The 14098-nt window shown below is 37.7% G+C and overlaps 1 protein-coding gene across 1 annotated transcript in view; it reads right to left on the bottom strand.

Moving 5' to 3' along the window:
- slc6a20 (solute carrier family 6 member 20) overlaps nt 1–7113 on the bottom strand; it is a 28246-nt gene extending 21133 nt beyond the window's left edge. The window contains exons 1-2 of the mRNA XM_084726022.1: nt 6865–7113; nt 412–552 (exon numbers count right to left, since the gene is read on the bottom strand). Coding sequence (XP_084582148.1) covers nt 412–552; nt 6865–6988 — 265 coding nt within the window. The 5' untranslated portion in view covers nt 6989–7113. The remainder of the gene's footprint in view (nt 1–411; nt 553–6864) is intronic.
- Nucleotides 7114–14098: the final 6985 nt, after the last annotated feature.

Raw genomic sequence — 14098 nt, 5'->3', positions numbered from 1 at the left:
AGTAAATTTAATTGATTTATTTTCCATATTGCACATCAACCTATAAACCCATAGCTCCTGTGTCAGTTTATCCACGTGTGTCAACAATGAAGTCAAAGCTCTGTGAAGCAGAAAACACATCCCATGGTTTTGAGCTAGGGCATAAAAAGTAACAAGTTACCAGAGTTACAGTAATTAAACAAAAAAATCAAGCAGGCTTAGTTGTCCAAAAAGACAAAGGTGGGATTCAGGCAGAAGCATTAGCATTTCACTTACAGTACAGTATAAATTATGGCTAAAAATGTTTTAAAATCAACATGCTGTTCTCTTTCCTGTCACCAGACAGGCAGAGGTGCTACCTCATTAGGGTCCACAGCTGCATTCATGCACAGTACTGTCTTTTGTAGTACAGTTGACTGACTCAGCACTTACCCACTCCTCCCAAATAAGGGCTGATGGCAGTCCATGCCCCAATGCTGCCTAAACACATCTTCTGACCAATTGCAAGCTCCAAGTAGAACAAGGGAACACCCTCCAGAAGCAGCATGACGAGGTATGGAATCAAGAATCCCCCTGAAGGTGGAAAGATAGTTGTACAACTCAGAAAAACAGAGACCAACCAAATATCTGCTATATTCCTACAATAAGTCTTTTTGATGTTGATCAGGGGGCAGAATATGAAAAACACCTCATAATATAAGGTGCTCAGTCAATACATTATATACAGGTGTACCTATTAAACTGATGGGTGGCCATGTGTTCGTAAAAAGGATAGTTCAGCCACAATTCAGTTAATTATAAAATAATTAATAATTAATGATAAAATAATTATCTACTCACCCTCATGCTGATCGAGAGTCGGGTTTATTTTGTTAGTTAACAAAACACTGCTGAAGTTTCACAGGACAAGAGTAGAGATGCAGCAATTCCAATTTTCTTGGCTGACGCCAATTTTTTAAGGGTCTGACCTGCTGATTCTGATTTTGGCCAATTCAGATTTTCAGTCAATTGAATGTTCATAATAAAACACTATGAAATAACTTGACTTTTTCTCCAAAAGTGCTTCAGATTACAGACAGGCCTTATTATGTTATTATAGTAATATTAAATACTAGAGGGAACGTGATCTCATGAGGTTCCCAGGATGCAATTTCATGTGTGAAAGCAGATGTAAACAAACCAGAGACTGATGTGGTCCAGCAGTTTGCTCCAGTAAAACTTTGCAGTGAGAAAAACAGACGCAGAAGTTAAACAAGTCTGGATCAGAAAATATTTGAGGAGACACATCAACACAGGCTGTTTATTCATCAGCCAAAACAGAAGGTGAGATTTTATCTGTCAGTCTGTGAACAGCGGTCTGCTGCTGCCTAACATAAAAAAAAGCCTGAGGAGCTAAAAAGTTTACCACTGTTTGGCGACACTCAGCAGCTCGGCTGAATGTGCGTAGCTGTGATCGGCACGGTGGTGGGTGTGATATCACAGTCAGTTTGTCTGCTGTGCACATGACATGACCATCGTGCAGAGCATGCCTGTGAATATGAGTGGCACAGAAATGTATATGTGATGCTGACCGGTGCCGGTCATGCAGAAAACCGGCCGATTCCAGTCTCTGGCTGGTTGATCCGTCATCCCCAGAAAACAGCGTTGCAAAATCTCCCAAACAATGGAAGTGAATGGTAACCAGTTTTCAAACGTAAAAAAACAACAGAATAAAAACATAAAATCCTCCATACTGCTCATCTGATGTAATCCAAGTCTCCTAAAGCCACAACATTCCAAATTGGCTAAAAAAAAAATGTTATTTACACCATGTTTTTACCCTGAACCTTCACTGTAGATCCTGAGCCTGGAGCCATGTTCACATGCACACTGACAACTGGGTCTGTGTGGTGTGATGGTGTGCAAACAGTAAGCAGTATGGAGGCATTTATAGTCTTTTTTTTTAGTTAATTTTTTTACATTTGATAAGTGTTCTCTATTCACTTCCATTGTTTATGAGATTCCACAACACTGTTGTCCTGTGAAACTCCAGCAGTGTTCTGTGGACTAACAAAATAAACCTGACCCTCAATTGACATGAGAGTGAGTAGATAATGACTGTTCTGAGAAGAAAATTTGCAACTTGAGCATCTGTGATCTATAAAACTCTAACTTAAAATTGACGGTACCTGTCAGTGATTCCACTTATGTAATGCAGCACAATGAGAGTTTAATAAAGAATAACTGTGGACTGAAAGAGAAACGCAAACTGTGGAGGACAAGATCACAGTGATGGCAGATGAGATTGCAGCCAGACAACACATAGTATTTTGTGAACTAAACAGCAGGATAACAAACAAAGACAAACATGTGGCTCATAAGCGTGCCTCTATTAATTCTTTTCATCATTAATTGATATAACATATGATACAGCTCACAAAGCCGATGCAGAGCATCACAGGCTGCAGTACCCTGACATAACCAGCAGGAACATCACTTTTGTCAAGTCTAGACTTTGCCTAGAGTCAAAGTAAGGTTTTATAAATAACTACTTATACAAGGTTTTCTGCTTAAGTCATACTTCAGATCAAAAGTGATTGATATGAATGAATCCTCTGCACTCTGCTGAATGATCTCCTCTAGGTGAGTTTGCGTTTGTTGCTGATCAGAGCGCAGTGCCCTGTTGGTACTTGTGTTGGCACGTGTTATGACCGGCACTTGAAGCATTTTATTGCTAGGGCTGGCTATCTGTTCATAAGAGTGTTCTTAAGGTTTCAGTAGTGAGTGCCACAGACATGTTTGGTCTGGAGATTCAGAACCCAGCCAGCTTTACTTACTGGAGACAAAAACAAACAAACAAAAAAACAAAAACAAAAACAAAAACAAAAAACTAACAAACTAACAAACAAACAACATTAAAAAAAATAAATCCAAGAAGTTTCCTGACAAGGACTATGTCATTTAAACACTATAAGGAAATTAGAGATCATGTCTGTTGTATTATTGTTGGATGATATAGACAAAATAAAATATCACAATATTTTTGACCAAATACCTTAACATCAATATTGTGACAATAGTGTAGGGATGACTATTGGTGCTTTCACAAAACATTAAATTTTTTGATAAATAATCATAAGTGTAAGGATTAAGTGGGTAAAAACAAATCATAGAACAGCTAGAACAATCTGGTGAGTTCAGAAATAACATTGCCGTAATGCAGCTTTTAAAACCAGGAAAAGACTAAATCTATCATGATATATAGTCTCATATCATATATTGCCCAACCCTAATATAAACTTCCAGTTAATCAGTTTCAGTTCCTCCAATTCAGTGCCAGCCTTTCACTCAGTACACAGCAGGTCAGGGCTTCTGATAAAATACAATTCAACCTACAAATGTATGGAGAATTTCCAATAATAAATGAAAAAGGGAGGACTATTCACTTCAGTTTAAATTAAATATAAAATAAAATAATAAAATAATTTTATTGGAGCACCCCACTTGTATCTGAGGAAAGCTGAAGCCCCCATAAATTGCAGCATTTATACAGGTGCTGGAAATCCTTAAACACTTGTCATATTTTCAAGGTTTGAAAAGTGCTTGTAATTGTAATCACATTACTTTCATAATAAATTGCTGCCTGACTGAATTAGTTGGTTGACGTTTTAGATAAAGAAATAAAATAAGTCAGATATTTGCTGAGCCAGATTGTACAGGAAGTTAATGATTAATCACTTATTGATTACTTGCCAAATAAGAATTTAACCAATTAAACATGTAGTAGATCAGAAATGTCTGTAGGATTCTGTCACAAAACACAATTTTGGTTGATATTCACACAACAACATCTGATTTAATTTGATGAAGACGTGAAATAATCCCTTTGTATATAAACATTCCAGTTACCACCACTGTACAGTGCTGGAAAAGCTTGAAAAGAGCTTGAATTTGACTTTGGGAAAGTTGTATGAACCCTGAATTGTGATTTTAGTCAACATGTGCAGATCTGACTTTGAGGACCTCAGAAGAGACAAAGTCTTGGGGACCGCCTGTGATTTCTGGCGCCCCGGACCCCAGGTTGGGAACCAATGCTGAAATCAAACAATCTTATTAATAGATATCATGACATCATTAATAATCTTCGTCCTACCAGTCAAGCAGGCGTCACATACAAATCATCCATTAGTGTGGGAAACTGTCCCTCTACTACATCTGTATTAGTATTCTGTGCTCACATGGTGCAAATATTTTTAAAACATGTCACATACCTTTTGTGTTAGTCTTTCACATAACTTGGTAGAAGTGTTTGAAATCTTTCTCATTTTTATTTTGTTTTCCCCTCAACTTTCACAAGTCAAAATCTCATCTTATGTGCTTTATAATTAAATGATTTGAATTCAAAACCTTACAGTATTGTGGACATTTCAAAATGACAATTATTTGGCAAGTTAACAATTGCTCAATGTCACAAAAATGATTCCACTACATGTTTTGGAGTTAGTGAAGCAGGGTAATGTTCACTTAGTTGTCCTTGTCCAACCCAGCAGCTGGCTGTCACATGTCCCCACTGGTTTCCTGCTTGGAAGTTACAGTACAGGACAGTAATTACAGTAGATGTTTGCTCGTTGTTCAGTGATCCGTGAATAGGACCAATAAAGACATAACAATTATCCCATTGGACCACATTATCTACCCTGGACATGTGACGACAGGGATACTCAACTTAAGGCCTGTGGGCCAAATCTGGCCCATCAACCATTTTCTTATTCACACTGAAAATAAATCAATTCACAGTGAGATTTCTTGTTTGTTTTATTAGTTCAAGTAGTAAAAGTTCAACAATGTCACCTGGCTGTTGATTGGAATTTGTATATTAGCCTACACACACTGACAGAGCTGAAATATTATTATTAAATATACCATTCACTTTGTCCCTGGTAGAGGCAGTTCAGTATGTTTATGGTTTATGTTTATGAATCATTCCAACATTTAATAGAAGAGTTTCCAGCTGTTTAATGTTGTATATATGCTTTCAAATGTTACCAAAGCAATTGCAACTAAAATGCAGTTGTAGTTTTTAAATGCAAGAAAATATCTAATTTATGTGTTAGTTCATTTAGTTAATACAGACCTGGGCAAAATGTGGCCTGGGGGCCGGATGTGGCCCACTGAAAGGTTTCATGTGGCCCACAAGACCATCATGGAAAAAACAAAAATTCAATAGCCAATAGCATTTTGTTTATCATTAAACTGTTATCAGACCATAATTTTGAAAAGGCTTAGTGCTGCGTTCAGTGGTAATGATAATGAACTGAATCTTTTATATTAAACTGTAACTTTATTCACTCAGTGCTGAACATCCATGTTGTTTATGTTCTTTGACTTTTGCTGATACTATTGTTACAACCTGTTTGCAGCCTGCATGGTGCACTGTAAAACATCAAGTTTTAGACACTGCCAACAAAAATACTAGTCTGCAATTCATCACATGACAAGTCAGAAAGTGTGACCAACTGTAGCAGGGCCCTATATGGAACATGTCTGACTTTCCACTGTTAGAGATTTGGCCATCATTAGGACCTTATATCATTTGTGTTTGGCCACGGCAGCCTGATCAATTTCTCATGTGGCCCCCCCATGAAAAATAATTGCTCACCCTTGAGTTAATAAGTCATTTGATTTGAAAATTAAGAATTTCAAGGTAAGATGAGTTATTTATATTATTAATGTGTGTTTGTAATGTTTTATCCTCCTGTGTAAAAAGGTCTAAAAGTAGGGCTTACGTGACAGGGAAAAACAGTATTGCGATACAAGTCAAAGATAGTTGGAATTGTTATTTTTGCATCACAAATTTTTATTTTCACTGAAAAAAAAATCTATTAAAATCATGATAATGTGATATCTATGCCAAACAAACATGTTTTCAGAGCAAGATTTTCACGCCAGAGCTTCTCTGCGGCACTACAGTACTTCATTATGGTGCTGTTTTGTCCTGTACTGTCCTGTACTTTTCTTTTATCATGAATTTGCAGCTTCTGTGATTTGGATATTGCACTTTATAGAATATTTTGATTCACTGTGCAGCCCTCTTCATTCTAAAAACATTTATACAAGACAGCAAAAGGTTTTGTGACCATCCAGCAGAGTATATCTGCTCTTTATTAGCTCCCCCTAATAAACACCTCCTGTCTCCTATCACTTGACTGTGGTGCTGTAGCAGCAGCTAAAGTGTAAAGTCTGGTGACAGATACATACTGTATAAATCTCTAATCTCTAATTCATTTGAGGTGTTGTTTCCTTCTACCCTTGTTTATGACCTGGTTTATTGCTAGTTTCAACTTTGAGTCAACTGTCTGTTTAGCAATAACTCAATGAGTCTGATAAGAGCTGCCTTGGAAATTTACCGCCACAAACAGCCCACCTGCATGACTCAGATATAGGCAACAAGTCAATAAACTGCTGGAGAACACAACCCCCTGTATCACACTTTACACTATTTTCTACTCATCTCCTTATTTGTGTATGTATTTATTTATTTATCTATTGATCAATTTATTGATCTATTTTTCTATCTATTGATGTATTTATCTATTCACGTATCTGTTTATCCATCTATTTATTAATTTATTTGAATTTAAATTCAATTTATTTTAATTTCATTCAAAATGTAAAGGCAGAGCCGCCTTTGCACTTGAAGTTGAGCCGAGGAGAGTCCTGGACATGATGTCCACATGAGATGGAGGTGACTGTGTGAAGCTGGTCCCTCAGGTGTCGCGGTGTTTTTGGTCTCTGTCTCTAAAACGATCCTGCGCTCGCGATGTGCAGGCTGTGTTGAGATCAGGGTGAACCTGTTCATCATTCAGAGGTCGGTGTTGTGTGTAGGTGGTGTACAGCCTCACTTACCTCCACCGTGCATCTGACAGAGGTATGGAAAGCGCCACACGTTCCCCAGTCCCACCGCGTAAGACACACACGCCAGCACGAACTGGACGGGGTTGTCCCAGTTTGGTCTCGCATCTTTTCCCATGTCTCCGTCCTGTGCTCGTCTTCAGGTTTGTCCTCAGCAGCCGCTCGAACCTCAGCGAGTCAGTGGAACAATAAGGCAGCGGATGAGTGTGTGTGTGTGGTAGGATGTATGTGTGTGTGTGTGTGTGTGTGTGTGCATGTGTGTGTCTGTCAGCGGGCGTCCTATGAGCGTTTTAAACGCTCACTGATTGTAACGTGGTCATCACAAGGAGGAGGGTCCTCTAACAGGAGGACGCTTATTTTTGTAACGTTAGATAACTACATCTCCCATCAGCCTTTCATTGAAGAGTGTTGTCAAAGCTTCTTGGGATATGTAGTCCTTCAGTGATAAAACCTACATGTGTTGGAATGAAAAATGTGTCAGATTGTTACCATCAGGTCCCGTAGAAGACAAACATTTATTTCTCAGTCCTCGAAACCAGCCATCCCCAAAGACTGGCACAGGACATTTTATTTGGGTCGCCAAATAAATAAAATACTATAGAAGAAATTCAGCGAATTTAAGACTTGTAAATTGTTTTACTGGTGAGAGGAAAAAACGAGAGCCTGTTAATTTTGTCTCCTTTGTGAAGCAGCCTAGAATCTATATATTTTCCTGATGAAAGGAAATAAAAAAAAAATAAAAAGATGACCTGTATATATTGGGCCCACATTAGATTTATTTCTCATTTACTAAGTATTTAAAATGTGTATAATTTCAATAAAATGTGTCAGGAATAGTTATTTAAGCTTTTCAACTAAATGCTTTCCATAAATTGGGTCCCCAGAAAAAAGCTTGGGAGACACTGTTCTAAACAAACATCATCATCCACATGATGAGATGGAGGCAACTGTCAGTCAGACCAGCCAGCCGTGAGGTGGGAGGGACGCAGCAGATAACTCAGGTGAATGTTTGATTGCACAGGATCTTTAACCCAGTAGTACTCCGTCTTGTGTGGAAAGTCCGAGTCTATTGTCTACGCCTGAATGGGTGCTTCATCAACTAACCTACTTCTGTGCAGCTTTCATGCTGATGTATGGAATGTAGATGCTGACTAAAGTTCCTTTTTTCTCACGCCATATATCCAGAGTCTACATTTAATGGTTTGTTTTTATTGTGCTTTGACATAATTACGTGGTTATGTAACTACTGTGGTGCATGGAGTATGTCACTGGAATACTACAGACTTTTACTATGTTAAGTAATACTGCAGTCAAATAATACATTGATAAATTAATAGTTATAGATATTTTGATCAAAATTTCATGTAAATGTCTCAGACAGCTCAATTTAATACTACTACTACTACAACTATGGCTAATAATAATTAATGACAATAAGAAGAATAACAATAACTATAAAAATATGTTTTTCAAATTATAATTCCATTCTCCTACCCTGTATTTAAATGAGGAATTGCTTAATTGTTTTTTTTAAGAGTTTTAATTTACTTTTGGTTTCTCCATGAACTAAATGTCTGTATCATATTTTGTTTCTCCATTGGTCGTGAAAGTGTCCACACTTCATACTGATGTCCATAAGCACATTTATTCTTGTAACACTGTGAATTTAACAAGGACAACGTAATAATCACTTTAGCTTATAAAGTGTCCCAAAATGACAGTAAATATCTAAATCTAACAGCATAAGAAAACTGTTTAACTTTCGTAAAAGGATCTCATGGCAACATGTAAACAATGCTCTTATCATATTTCATCTCACAGTTCTTTTCTTCAGTGCTTTAACATTTACAGTTTTCATTTTGAGATGAGGTGGGTATCAGAGGAACATAGCAACCGAGCAGGTGTATAGGGATGAAGTAAACTGGACAGGTAGGATGGTGGAGAGATTTATAATTGTGGAGAAGTACTTTAAAACAGATGCAGTATTTAAGCCAGTGCAGTTGTTGGAGGGTGGGGGTGATGTTTTCCCAGGACCTTGGCAGAGAATTCTTCTAGATGAATTCTTTACGTTCTATAGATTACTTTAAAGACAGCTCTAATTTAGTAAGTGACGTGGTAAAAGGCAGAACCTCTGATTTGTGCATCAAATGAGAGGGAAATGATGACGTGCTGGATGGCCAGTTGTAGATGATAGTCCTGCTGTGATACTTAGATGGGTCAGTATTCATATCCTTTACTTAAGTGAAAGTACTAATACCACACTGTCAGAATACTCAACTACAAGTAAAAGTCCTACAATCAAAACCCAGTGTGTGGGGTTTAGTTGCATCTAGTGGTGAGCTCACAAAGTGCAAACACCTCATCTCATTCTCCCCTTCAAGTGTGTAAGAGATCCTACGGTGGCTGCAAAATGTGCAAAGCGTATATAGTGTAAGGCCGTATATAGAGCCAGTGTTTGGTTTGTCCACTCTGGGCTACTGTAAAATTGGCGATGCAACATGGTGGACCTCATGAAAGAACCCCTACCCCTACTCTGCCAATGATTGGTTGTAGCTTCAAGGCATTTGCTCAAAGCTAAAGGTTACTTAGTGTAACCGGTCTGGTCAAACACTTCAGTTTGCTACAAGCTCTGCGTTGTGTTGTGGATGATGAGGAAGGAGACGAGGACAACTTCTGCCTTGATCCGAGGGGATTTAATCTGTGCAAAACACATTAAAATCAGTACAGCAATTTCTCATGACCAGTTTTCCACAGCCACACCTTTAAAAACAAGGGAACAACACAACAACCTGAGTGAAAAACTGCTGTCATGCTCCATTAGCTTAACTTGAGATCGGTAACTTAGCATGCTACATAAAAGTGCTGGACTGATAAAATAAATAAATAAATACAAATGCCAAAATAAATGTGCAGTAGCAACTAACATGTGTGACCTGTACCATGTGAAGTTTGTACCTCTGCTCAGCGTTTTTCCCACATTTTAACACTTTATAAACAGGAACACCCGTAACCCTTACCTCTCCCCACAGCGTCCAGAAAACGAGTGAGGAGAATAGCGCGAATCTCCAGGAAGTGACATCACCAAAGGGTCGGAGGTCACACAACAAAAACACAATTTACGAAACAACACAAGTATGAACACATAAAATAACAAAATCAAAACGTATAAACACAAACAATGGATTTGGTGAAATGTGAGGCTATTACAATTATACATTGGTTACATCAGCTATGATGCTTACTGGGGCTACGAACTGATCAGGACTGTGAAGAGAGGCACTCAGACAGATGGCAAATTATGTTTTTGTTCCTGGTGTTTCACCTTATCTCAACGTCACCCTACCCTCATCCCTAACCTTACCCAGAAAAGTGGTGGAAGAGCAGGTTCACTGGCATCAGCTGGCTGGAGCTCTAGAGAGAGAGAGACTGCCAAGCCTAGCAGAATACTCATTGCTGGGGGTAGATGTTGTTCACATTAGGGCTGCCAGTGGTGAGGACAGGTAGCTGGACTGTAAGGAGAGACTATCAGGTCTCTGGCCCTCCCAGTAGCTGCAACAACACTAAATCATTAGCGTTCAACAGAAGCTTGGAGCTCCTGGAGGGGTATAGCAAATCAGAGCAGGTGATTATATACTAATGAAAATGTAATTATGAGTATTACATTCAATTTCTACCAATAAACACCTCTTAATCTTACACACTGAACCTTTACCGTTCACAGTTTTTATATTTATTTATATTTTATATTTTCAGTTTCTAATGGGAAAGTTTGAACATATGCTGCAACAAGAATACTGTGAAATTTACACAACCTTGCTGGCAGCACTTAGCTAATAAGTTGCTGTAATACATTTTACAGTATGCTTACTGCAAATTTAATCACTGTACCTGTACAATACTGTAATTGTTATTTCAGTGATAGTTACTGTATTGTAACTGTCATCACAGTAATAAGGTGCTAGATTTTTTTTTAAATCATAGCAGATTACTATAAAAGGCTATTGCATTCACTTTAATACTGTAGTGCTGTAATTTATTGTTTTCTTTCCCTTCTTTCGACTTAAAAAACTTAGACTTAAATTCCCTGCACACAACTCTCATTTGTATATTTGTTTAAGTATTTATTAATGTTATGGAGGATATAAAGAGGATGGTTCCTTTTCTGCCTTCCTCATAACAAAAACTACAAAACACCTGTTAAAAATAATGCAAAATGTACTGTAACAAAACAGATATGATTGTTTCTGCAAGTAAAAAAGAAAATCCCACTCATTTACTGCATTGTGATTTACAGCAAAAATTATGTACAAGTCACTCGTCAATGTATTTTGACAAAGATGCTTTCCAGATCTACAGCAACTTTCTGTATACAGGTTAAACAGTAAGCGTTTTCATTTTACAGTAATGATGCCAAAAAAAAAAAAAAAAAAATCCTTTACTTGAGAAAAAGCACAAATACCACTCTGTCAAGTAAAAGTATCATAGTGCAGTATGAAATCATCATATGTTTGCAGTGTGGCTGTCCTTTGAGAACTTTTCATTGTGTTAGAAAAACAAGCCTGTTTTCGGCTTTGTGACGATGCATTTTCCAGCTAATCCAATAGGGTCTTTAAAGAGTTTACTTAGTTTAAGTAGGAGGAGAATTTTCTCAACCTATAAAGAAAGACTTCATCCTTCATTGAGTAAATGTACTTAGTTACATTCCATCCCTTAACATACCATATAAATGACAGAATACACAGCGTGTTATTGTCATTAGTAAGCTAATGAATAAGAGCTGCTATGGCAGAGGGGACGACACACCCCAAACACACTATTTCATAAGCCATTAGGATTTTATTTGAAGGATCCTATGAGTACTGGTAAACGGTACATGGTCCTCTGAGGCACAATCGTGACAAACATCAATTTGTCTCTCTATCAGTTAACTAATTACTAGATGGACAAAATGGTAGGGGACAGTCAGCAACATGTAGAATGGTTAACCTCAAGATGTTAACTATTATTCACTTTGTAGCACTTCCTTTACTCATTATAGAAAGTTGTACACAAAAAACTGAAAACAAGTTTATTCAAATTTAGGCTATTTTGAGTGGGTTACAATGGTTTTGGTTTTGTGTGAGCTGTAATCCCACTAAAACAGTCTCTTACTGCATTCATTAATATTAGTCAAATGAATCAAACTTGACTTCATTTGTAAACCATTAAATAATTAGTTAATGATGATGCCGTCAGGTCAGGTCATTTCTTTAAAGATAAATAACAGGTTGAATATAAACCAGAGTGAAGTGTGTGATCTACTGTCTGGAACCTTTTCTCTGCCTGAAAACACACTGAACCCACTGCTGATTAAATCATCCTCCCGCCAACTTCATCCCATCCCAGCCATCTTTTTATACGCTTTTGATTTAGCAGTTGAATAGAAACAGTATTATCTACAGTATCTGCCTTCCCTCTCTGATTTTCCTCTCCTATTCCTCCTCTTTTATCCTCTTCAAGGGATAGTTGACCCAAAAATGAAAAAAAAAAATAAAATCAATTATTATCTACTCACCCTCACACCAATTGAAGGTTGGGGTTAGTTTGCCAGCCTGCAAAACACTGCTGGACTTTCACAGGAAAACAATATTGCAGAATCTCCCAAACAATGGAATTGAATGGTGACCAGTTTTCAAACGTAAGAAAACAACAGAATAAAAACATAAAATGCCTCCATATTGCTTGTCTGGCATTATCCAAGCCCCAACATGCCATCTGCACACCACACACACGCCCAGTTCAGACAGTGTGCACATGAACATGACTGTAAGCTAAAGATCTACAGTGAAGATTCAGGCTAAAAACATGGGGTAAATAACATTTTTTTTAGTCAACTTGGCATGTTGGGGCTTTAGGAGACTTGGATTACATTATGGAGGCATTTAATGTTTTTATTCTGTTGTTCTCTTTTGTTTTACATTTGAAAACTGGTCACTATTCACCACTGTTTGGGGAATTCTGCAACACTGTTTTGTTTTGTGGACTAAAAAACAAAATCTAACTTCCAGTCAGCATGAGGGTGAGTAGATAATGATTGAATTTTGATTTTTGGATGAACTATCCCTTTGAGCATTCAGACATGTTGTATACATGAACATCAAGAGAATAAAAACATGGTGCAGTTGTGTCCAGATGATGTCATGGCTGTTTGATTGACTGGTTGGACATGGGCGGTGGAGATCACTTGCTACTGCACCAACAGTAACAGTATCAGCACATTTTAATGAAGGTGACAAAGAAAGAAATAGAAAACATCAGGGAAGCTGAGCTACCATATTCAGAGACCTGGGACTCACAGCTCCAACAACATCATCAAGTTTACTGATGATCCAACCTGTGATCAGCCTGATCACTGGAGACGATGATGATTCTAGAGCAGTGGTTGCCCACCTTTTTGACATGCCTTCAGACGCTGAAAAAAGTTCAAGCCCCCTGACCCCACAATTATTACATTTGAACAGTGTGATCTCAAAGTTTAGTTGAGGAGTTTGAGACAAGAAAAAAGTTGTCTGGTGGACACAGTGTGGACATTAAATACCAAAAGGTGCCAGAGTGGCAGCATGTGGCAGACCCTGTGAAGGTCACAAGGTCAAACAGTTGCTGAAATTAATAAAAAAAAAAAAAAGAAGCGGTACGACAGCAAAGTAGAAGCCAAAAAGTGCAAAAAGGCACAAGCAGTGTGAGTGGCGGGGAAAGAGGAGACCTCACTCTTTTGATGAGAAACTGACTGATTATAAAGAAATAATTATAAATCATACAGCTACAATTATAAAAAATTAAAATAGTGTGTACAATCCTAAATTCCAGGGTAATAGCCTTTATTCAAGAACAGAACATGATTAGTAAACCTTGTATTGGCTTTCTCCCAAAAGACTAAACCTCCGATCATATAGACACCTTACATACAATTTTAAAAAAGCATTTGATTTCTTTTGGCATGAAGGACTTTCATCCTTGAAAGTGGAATAAAGTGGTGAGGAGTATGATCTCATCAAATGTATGTATGAAAATTAACATTCAAAGAACCGAATATTTTAATCAAGCGCGTGGTGTGAAGCAAGGATACTCTCTAAGTCCTACATCATTTAACCTGTATATAAATGAACTTGCAGACTTGCACCAGTTGGACTGTTCAGCAGCTCCAGGTCTCACCCTCTTGGACACAGATATCAGATGTTTGCTGTATGCT

This window comes from Lutjanus erythropterus, chromosome 9, assembly GCF_056507025.1.
Source record: "Lutjanus erythropterus isolate fLutEry1 chromosome 9, fLutEry1.hap2, whole genome shotgun sequence".
NCBI classification, from domain to species: domain Eukaryota; kingdom Metazoa; phylum Chordata; class Actinopteri; order Lutjaniformes; family Lutjanidae; genus Lutjanus; species Lutjanus erythropterus.
This window is presented reverse-complemented; position numbering and strand designations above follow the sequence as displayed.